Source organism: Gadus macrocephalus, chromosome 9, assembly GCF_031168955.1.
Source record: "Gadus macrocephalus chromosome 9, ASM3116895v1".
NCBI lineage: Eukaryota > Metazoa > Chordata > Actinopteri > Gadiformes > Gadidae > Gadus > Gadus macrocephalus.
The window spans coordinates 15,248,484-15,257,708 of NC_082390.1; the positions used below are offsets into that span (position 1 = coordinate 15,248,484).

A 9,225-nucleotide genomic window follows, 5' to 3' on the forward strand; every position below is an offset into this window, starting at 1 on the left:
AATGGATCCAACACGGAGCCAAGCCTCCGTATTGCATTCACACAAAACACACATTTCATTGTTTATTTTGTGTAGGAAAAACCCCACACGTATTGCCTTGCCTGTAAGGATTTAATCAAATTCTAACCGATGGATAACATGAACTACTTAACCTGCAGTAATAGAGTCAGTTGTTGCGCAAGTTCTGGCATGCATTACCGCCTTCTTATTTCCCCGATGACAATTCTTTGAAACTTTTCACATTGTCCGTGCGGTGGGAGTAGCGTCCCAGCTGGATGTTCATCCAGATGTTGCGTCGCTGTTCCCACCCGCCCGGAGCCTCCATCACCTCGTACAAGCGCTCCCTCTGTTCCTCATGTTGCTGCAGGAATTTCTTACACACTGAGAACACCCACGTGTAGAAGTGAGGAAAGAAAATGAATGAGAATATTTCATTCAAAAGATTAAGGATATTTTAGGTTATTTTACTGCCGTCGCAACGATAAAGAAACACTTGAGTTCCGCCATCACTCTGGACTGACCTGCCACCATACTGGGTGATAATGGAGAGCTTATCCCCACCACCTCCTCCCTTGGGAACAGAGAACAGAATTCTGATAGCATCTGGAGTCCGAAGCCACGACCCCTCCAACCACGGCGAACCAGGGTTGTGTCCAACACTGGAAGCAGGTAGCTCTGAGCGGTCCAGCTGCCACACAGGCTGCCTGTGGAAAAAACCGCAGTCCCACAAGTTACAAACAGACTCTTCTGTACTGGAAGTTAGGATTACCAACAGACTCCTCTGTAGAAGTAAGTACTAAGTGGACTCTTAAGTGGAAGTTAGCATTAACGGGTTTTATTCCCGGGACTAGGGCTCCTGTCTACACATTAATACCACCCAAACAAATCAGCTCGCTTTCGGTTCACGGGATCTCTGAAATGCGTTATTCAACATGTATTCTTTATAGTAGAACAATAATAATGAACTAAACTAAACTATGAACAGAAAATTATATTATATATCCCCATTAGGACAAAAAATAAACAGTTTTGTAATTGTAGTTCAAGTACATAGCTGCCCATTTTTGCTCTATGTTTATTTTTTTCTCTTTGATGAAACCCACACACAAACACACCTTTCTGTTTGAAAGTATAGAAGCCCACCGCCTGCCCATCCCTCCACAGCAGCTTCCCCTGTTCAGTCCGGGGGTGAGGGGAGAACAGCCGGTCGATGGCAGGGAGCTTCTCAAGCACATGGGCCAGGAGAAACAGGATGACCCTCTCCATAGCCGACTCAACCTTGGAATGAAACCAACATATCAGGGGAATGAAAACAAGCACAAAACAACAGTTGTATTATCGTTATGAAGCTTTGTAATAACATAACATTCAGGAAAAAAGTGTGCTTTGCTTTTACTATCACACACACACACACACACGTAGAAACAATTCTGCCACTTTATTCACTGGAAGCTGTTGTATTTTGACTCAAAGGAATGACAAAATTAAATCAGAGACACAAACACGCAAACTTGCTCGCACATGGATGTAGCACACACACACACACACACACACACACACACACACACACACACACACACACACACACACACACACACACACACACACACACACACACACACACACACCATCACAAGTCCAGCCCTGGATTTGCTGGTGGTCTTCGTTGCATCTTCAACTGAACACCATTTTCCATGCAGGTAGAGAGCCAATACTAATCCAGAAAATCATAGTTAGTACACACCCTGTGTATGTATGAAACATATTTCTGCATCTGTATGAGTGAGTTACAACGTTTGCATGCTATTATATTGTGCATACAACCATTGTCTGGATCATCAGGGGGGTGGAGTGCCAACACAGTGCTGTCAGTTGGGTCGTCAGGAAACATGTGTAATCTGCTCAAATTGCTTTCCTTTATAGCCACCTGGACAGAACAACTACACGAGTTTATGAGCGAACTGCAATTTTACGTGTCTGAAGACAAAAAACAACTGTTTTCAGCAATGACAGCAATTTTTACTACATAACATGTTCTTTATGCCGCAAGCATTCACGATTATCGTTATAGTTAATATTTTAAACAACGAAAGTAAGCTTGACCAATCGAGGCTGCGCTGCACCTTTGTGTGAAGTGTTTCGAACTCTTCATGGTTTTCATTGCTGCTTGATTTAAGTGAAGACAAGTAGTTATTGGAGGCCGATAGTAAATCATCATAATCCACAGATGGCAAGATGTCTATCGGATACATGGCCATCAAGCCTCGTCAACAACCAGCATCAATCCAGGTGCATATCAGAGAAAGTAGCAAACATTTAGTGTAGATCTCCTCCAGCCAATCTATAATCCTTAAACAATTAATTTAAATTGTTAGATGTTCAGAAGGTGATAATATACGGTATAACGTTACAACAATATGCAATATGCTGTTTTTGGTTATTTCCTGCAAAACAACAGCAACTGGACTTTGGCCAACCTCGACGTCACTAGCCTTTGAACTGCTGGAGAACACAGGTAAACTTCTCTCTAGGTTAGCTCCACTAAGTTATTTAGGCTTAGGTGAGGAGGCTCAGTTTTACAACATTCAATGCATATTTTTCCTGAGTAGACATTCGGGAATGTTCATTTGAACAACATTAGCACCGAACTTCCTTGTTCTTCGCTTCCCCTAATCGAGTCAGTAGATGTGGCCTGAGCACCACCTGTCGTCGGTCAGGGGTATAGTGCTTGTGTTCAACCGGAAGTACTTTGAACAGTATACCAGTTAAAGTATAATCTTGAATGTCGCAGTTTGTCAACTAGTTGAATAGTGCATGCACGATGCTCTTTACTGTGTCACGGACGAGACGCTTGCGCCAGTGCGTGTCACGTCTTTTGCAATGTCGCTACATTCAGAAAGAACATACTCAAACTGTAAGATTGATTTTGTTACACCTGTCAGACTGTCTGCATGTACAATGTAGTGTACACTCATGAATTGCACCGTTACGTTACTGTTTGTAAGCAACCATTGACCACCTTCCAATGTGAGTATGCATTATGTTGCTCTCATTCCTATACAGAATGGGGGTTTGAAGAAAGCAATCTCTGCCTTCACATCTGTGTGTGGTGAAGATGGGGTCTCAACAGGGGAAACTGTCAGGGAACAACATGGCAGGGATGAGTCTGTTCACAGGTCAGACTTTCGAAACATTCTTGCATACTTTTCTATCGCTTTCACCTACAGATGCAATGGCGTGCCACACACCTTTTATGTTCGAATCAAGTTCCTTGCATTATTTCGACAACCGTACAATAAATATGTATGTGTAAACTAAATGTATAAAAAGACGGTGCTCCTGTACAGATGTCGCCCTCCAGATGTGGTTGTTTTTCCACGTTGTGTGGAGGAGGTCAGTGCCCTAGCCAAGATCTGTTATCGTCACAACCTTCCCATCATTCCCTTCGGCACCGGGACTGGTCTGGAAGGTGGCGTTGGCGCTTTGAAGGTAACAAAAGTGAAGTTAAAGTTACCATATTATCAAGGCGATTGAGTCGGTGGTGTGTTTGTGTTCGGCGCAGCATGGTATGCAAGCTCAGTTTGGTGTCAACATCAGAACATGGGACAGACATCAACAACTTTACATTAACAGCAACAATCAGACCAATAGTAAGACACATGTGTAAATGTGTCAAAATAAACGACAAAGTGTGTGGGTTCAAGCCAGGTACGTCTTTGTTAGTTTTTGTTATTGTGTTCAGGTACATATTGTCACATGCTTCCCTCAGGGGGGTGTTTGTTTCAGCCTCAGGAAGATGGACCAGGTGCTGGACGTCCACCAGGAGGATTTTGACGTGACCGTTGAGCCCGGTGTGACTCGCAAGGCCCTCAACTCCTACCTCCGGGACACTGGGCTGTGGTTTCCTGTAGGTCTGTTCTGCAGTTACTGGTTATGACATTTAGTCTATGAATGACTCAGGGTTTCTCCAGAGCAGTATAATCAATGTTTTATAGCATGCCAGCCTCACTAGGGCTTTTCTAAGCCCCTTAAAGCGTTCTGTGGCACACTATTCAGGGATTTTCTTTTTATAAATCATGACATGTGTCAAGCATGTAACACAGCTATAGGCCAGTTTCCGAAGTTGGGGATGAAGAGCAATCAATGTAAACATAGAGTCTAAAGAATTCATTTGAAAGTCATTTGAGAGGAGTAATATGCCAAAGACTGTTGAATGACTATAAATACTTTACTCACACTATAAATATTCAGTCATTCAGCCGCTGAATGGGGGCGCACAAGACAGTGAGTAGTTCTGCTGCTCGGCGGGGGTCTTATGTTTCAGACCCTGGGGCCGATGCGTCCCTGTGCGGCATGGCTGCCACCAGCGCCTCTGGTACCAACGCGGTGCACTACGGGACCATGCGGGAGAACGTCCTGAACCTGGAGGTGGTCCTGGCCGACGGGTCGGTGGTGCACACCGCGGGGAAGGGCCGGCGTCCCAGGTAGCCACGGGAACAACAAACACATTGGGAGGCCTGCTGGCACAAGGCCAAGTACAATCTTATTATGAAGCAGCTAAAAAAAAGTAGTTTTTGCTGCTTTAATAAATTGTATATATATATGAGTCTTGCACATTTTGGGTTGTGACTTCTTGGTTAAACGCACTAATTGCAAGTCGCTTCGGAAAAAGGGTCAGCCGAATAAACATAAAGTCATGTATTATGTATTTAAACATGATTACTTTACCAACACACCTCCTTACCCTGGTGCCCTGGTTCAGATCCCTCCTCTCTGTCTCATCCCTGCAGGAAATCTGCGGCGGGCTACAACCTCACCAACCTGTTTGTGGGGTCGGAGGGCACGCTGGGCATCATCACCAAGGCAACGCTGCGCCTGTATGGCATCCCGGAGGCCGTGGTGTCCGCCGTCTGCTCCTTCCCCTCGGTGCAGGCCGCCGTGGACAGCACTGTGCACGTCCTGCAGGCCGGGGTGCCCATAGCCCGCATCGGTGAGGAGAGAGGGCTCATGGCTGGGCCTGGACCGGCTGATGGTGGGGCGAGCGGGGACTAGGCTGGCAGGCGGTCTTAATGAGACCACAGGGTTTAGAGCACGGCTACCAAACCCTGGTGACTTAATATTCCTAAATATTACACAGACTATGTAGAAGAATAGGATCCAATGACTGAGGGGTGTATTTTACTATTCAGGATAATTTTCCCAATAGTCCCAATGATGTTGCTCCGAATTATAATTGAATATTAATTATAATGGTTCCCTATTTTAAATAGGTGCATAATATGTTTATTGATATGTGTTAATCTTGTCATGAGTTTAGCCAAATCTAAGACGTGTGCCCGTGTACATGCTATCTATGTCTTTTCTAGAGTTCCTGGATGACGTGATGGTAGATGCGTGCAACAAGTTCAACTCTTTGTCCTACCCTGTGACGCCTACTCTGTTCCTGGAGTTCCACGGAACAGAGGACAGCCTTGACGAACAGGTACGCACTACAGGTAAGTGTGGAACTGTGTACAAATTATGAAAAAGGCAGTGACGAGTCATTTCACTACAGACCGAATTTAGTTCATAAAATCACCAATATGAGAAAGTGAGATAGATACAAACGTGTGTGTGTGTGTGTGTGTGTGTGTGTGTGTGTGTGTGTGTGTGTGTGTGTGTGTGTGTGTGTGTGTGTGTGTGTGTGTGTGTGTGTGTGTGTGTGTGTGTGTGTGTGTGTGTCGGTAAATCCACAGAGGAGATCACGAGTGCCAATGGGGGGGCCGATTTCCAATGGGCCCGAGATGAGGGGACGCGAGCCCGCCTGTGGAAAGCCCGCCACGATGCCTGGTATGCTGCTCTGGCCCTCAGACCTGGTTGTAAGGTGAGTTACGTTCACACCCACTTGGTCAAAGGACAGTTTAGAGAATGTTGCCTCCAGATGTGGAGAGGGGGCAGAGAGTTTAATTCTAGGTCATGTAGGCAATAGCATATGGGAGCAGACTGCGGGAAGCCTGACAGGACAGCCGATAAATAAACCCTTGAATGAATGAGAGATTGATGTTAGACATTTTATAAGCATGTCGAAGTGTTTCAGCCTGTGTCATCCATTTAAGCTGCTTAAAGTGATGTAACCGTCACTTTGCCCAATTCAATTTGTCGAATGGGGCCTCACTTCTGTATGGAGGAATATCATTTTTGACACATTAGATTATACTATAAAATGAATTAACCTAACCATGGTAATCTATCTGATGTCGAAGTCCATTATAATTGACGATCAATCAACCACAAGCAATGCTACTTGTGTAAGCACTACTTACGTTTATTTGCAAAAATAAAGGAATGTATGTAACTTCAATAAATTATTGGGAGGTGAACAATCATAGACAAATCCACAAAAACCTAAATCTAAATAAATCACACAAAGCTTAACAAGCTTACCGTCCATTCCCTCTTGACAGGATAATGGATGGTATAAACCTTGATTGGGCAAGTTTCCCTGACCTGTAAGTTAAGTTTGCATCAACACAAGTGAGAGACGAGTCATTCAATTGAATAAACTTGGTGACGCTTTCGGTGATAGGCTGAGTGTTCGACTGACTGACCCAACAACAGTCGTATCTTGGCATTAACACGAGGGCACCAGGAAACCACTGCCTTCTGACTGCTATTTTACCACTAGGTGCAAGTGTGATGAGCCATTACAAGCCATTTTGAAATCTGCCATGCCCTGGGACTCACTGTGTGTGTGTGTGTGTGTGTGTGTGTGTGTGTGTGTGTGTGTGTGTGTGTGTGTGTGTGTGTGTGTGTGTGTGTGTGTGTGTGTGTGTGTACAGGCTTATGCCACAGACGTGTGTGTTCCTCTATCCCGCCTGCCTCACATTATAGTTGAGACCAAGGAAGACCTGATCCAGAATGGACTCACAGGTACGAGGAACCAAAGATTATCATACATACTGAGCTACAAGCAACGCTACGATTATTTTAGTGGGTTATTGTTTATGTGTTCAATCAATTATGTGTTCATAATTGATTGCTGTGATAAACTAAACACCTATTATTAAACATATATGACTAGTATGTAACCACCAATACGTAATTGTATCAATCGCAGCTCACCAGAAGCAAATGTTTGATTGTGTTTACCGTTTCGATTTCGCTGGATGCTATCTCGGATGACCGCACCTGTCTCCCTCCCCGCCCAGGACCCATAGCTGGTCACGTAGGAGACGGTAACTTCCACTGTATCATGGTGCTGGACCCAGACGACTCAGACGAGGTCCAGCGGGTCCACCAGTTCACAGAGAGGCTGGCCAGGTAATGGGTCACCATGAGCTCATTGCATTGCTTCCTTCTGGTCCTCCCTTCCTTCGCTATCCACCCCAACGCCCTCCCACGGAATCAGACTCTTTTTTTGTTTGTATTTGTATCACTTTATCCTATTTTAAACCAAACCTAATATCGAAGGTTGGTCTTGTTTTGGGAACAGGGGGGAGAGTGTTTAGTTTATAGGTCACCAAGTTGTTGGATCAATGAAAGCAACCTCACTCTGGGCCCCCCCCCCCCCCCCCCTGGCAGGTGTCCCAACCAGCTAGTGTTTTCAACAAGGGGTGTGTGTGTGTGTGTGTGTGTGTGTGTGTGTGTGTGTGTGTGTGTGTGTGTGTGTGTGTGTGTGTGTGTGTGTGTGTGTGTGTGTGTGTGTGTGTGTGTGTGTGTGTGTGTGTGTGTGTGTGTGTGCTGAGACTGCACCACTCTGAGGTGCCTGCTGGAAGGCGTCGCTGGAGCAATAGGATTTCGCCACACGGGTCGATAGTGCACCTTGTCGTTACATTATCACCATGACTAGTGCCAGCGCACATTGATTACAGCGCTGACACAGGGCCTGCGGTGGGACATGTCCGAGGCCTGAGGGAGCTTCGGTCGGCAGGGTCCCCCCTTCCCTCCCATGTGGCCAGCCCAAAATGGAGGAATTATAAATCAACCTTTTTTGCTTTGCCTGCTGAAAAGCAGAAATTGCTGCGTGTGCTCAGGATAGGCAGGCAAGGGACCCTAGTGATACCGACCACTTGTCTCTTTATCAACTCTCTTTCACCCTGCCCACGTCCTTGCAGAGTCTACCCAACACATGTCTGATCCTCTTAACTTAATTTGTTTGCCCTCTCCTGTCTCCTACCTACTCATCAAGAAATAGACGGACAATCATTCAACCATATAAATTGATCGTTTTTTATGTGGGGTATTAATTCCGGCCCCTCCCTTTTGACATTTTATTTTGGACAATAAATAAGTATGATATTGATTACATGCTCCAGGTGCACTGACCATAATAAAACTCATTCCCTTGGGGCCTTTATTTGCTCAAAGTGAGATACATCTACGAGGAGCTTTATACAACCTCAAGCAGGCGCCCCGCCGACCCTGTTCCTCCTGCCTCCAGGCGGGCGCTGGCCCTGGAGGGCACGTGCACCGGGGAGCACGGCGTGGGCCTGGGGAAGAGGGCCCTGCTGCGAGAGGAGATGGGCCCCGGAGCCATGGGCGTCATGCAGAGCCTCAAGGAATCCCTGGACCCCAAGAACCTGATGAACCCTGGGAAGGTTCTATGAAACTCTGCGTGTTAACCTGTCTGCCCTGTTTTACTGCTGATTCAGGCACAGAGGGTGGGCTGAGGGTTTCTTTCAATAATAGCATGTGTGGGTTGAACATGAGCGCTCTTTCTCTTTCTCTCTCTTTCTTTCTCTTTCTCTCTAATTTGAGTTTTGTTGAATTAGTTGTAATTTATGAAATATTTGATCCATCCACTTCTGATCTTTTTGTATTTTAGGATCATATTTTTCTGTTCTATTCTTGTTATTTAACTGGTTATTATTACAGTACTTCTTTGTGAGAAAACACTGTCATACTGGTCTCGACTTGCAGTACAACGGCGGCTTGTAATATATAATTGGGCTTACATAAATGGTCAAACAACGTCTTGTAGACTGAAGGGATATGGTGCAATAAGTATATGAGCCAGCAGGGGGGAGCAGCGCGGAGTTTTTATCGGTCAGATCAGGTCACTAAGGACAAACTCATTCTTCAAGTTGTCATTCGGATTATATGCAGCCAAATACTATAAATTCATTCTTTATTCTTTCTTTTTTGTTGTGAAATGTTTTTTCAATTTGACAGGAAACAAAAACAATAAATAAATACCTCAATCATATTTCTCATATTTCTGTTTTTTTTGGAGTAAAAACAGTAACA

At 45.1% G+C, this 9,225-nt stretch overlaps 2 protein-coding genes across 2 annotated transcripts; one reads left to right on the forward strand and one right to left on the reverse strand.

The window, feature by feature from the left end:
* Positions 1-92: 92 nt before the first annotated feature.
* fam169b (family with sequence similarity 169 member B) lies at positions 93-2,677 on the reverse strand. The gene is made up of 6 exons (XM_060061044.1): positions 2,478-2,677; positions 1,825-1,927; positions 1,629-1,714; positions 1,116-1,278; positions 522-704; positions 93-381 (listed from the first exon to the last, which is right to left on the reverse strand). Exons 2-6 carry the CDS (start codon positions 1,889-1,891, stop codon positions 206-208), a joined length of 675 nt encoding a protein of 224 aa, XP_059917027.1. The 5' UTR covers positions 1,892-1,927; positions 2,478-2,677; the 3' UTR covers positions 93-205.
* A 48-nt stretch (positions 2,678-2,725) lies between these two features.
* ldhd (lactate dehydrogenase D) lies at positions 2,726-9,184 on the forward strand. Its single transcript, XM_060061038.1, has 11 exons — positions 2,726-2,914; positions 3,064-3,176; positions 3,348-3,489; positions 3,770-3,911; positions 4,325-4,484; positions 4,791-4,990; positions 5,367-5,495; positions 5,736-5,863; positions 6,819-6,909; positions 7,188-7,299; positions 8,420-9,184. Exons 1-11 carry the CDS (start codon positions 2,822-2,824, stop codon positions 8,583-8,585), a joined length of 1,476 nt encoding a protein of 491 aa, XP_059917021.1. The 5' UTR covers positions 2,726-2,821; the 3' UTR covers positions 8,586-9,184.
* Positions 9,185-9,225: the final 41 nt, after the last annotated feature.

Coding starts and splice junctions, on each gene's coding strand:
- fam169b (XM_060061044.1), bottom strand. CDS start 1,891: ATGTTTCCTGACGACCCAACTGACAGCACTGTGTTGGCACTCCACCCC. Junction 1,715..1,824: donor CCCTGATGATCCAGACAATG/GTTGTATGCACA, acceptor TTTCTGGATTAG/TATTGGCTCTCTACCTGCAT. Junction 382..521: donor ATCACCCAGTATGGTGGCAG/GTCAGTCCAGAG, acceptor GGGTGTTCTCAG/TGTGTAAGAAATTCCTGCAG.
- ldhd (XM_060061038.1), top strand. CDS start 2,822: ATGCTCTTTACTGTGTCACGGACGAGACGCTTGCGCCAGTGCGTGTCA. Junction 3,490..3,769: donor GTGGCGTTGGCGCTTTGAAG/GTAACAAAAGTG, acceptor TGCTTCCCTCAG/GGGGGTGTTTGTTTCAGCCT. Junction 7,300..8,419: donor TTCACAGAGAGGCTGGCCAG/GTAATGGGTCAC, acceptor TCCTGCCTCCAG/GCGGGCGCTGGCCCTGGAGG.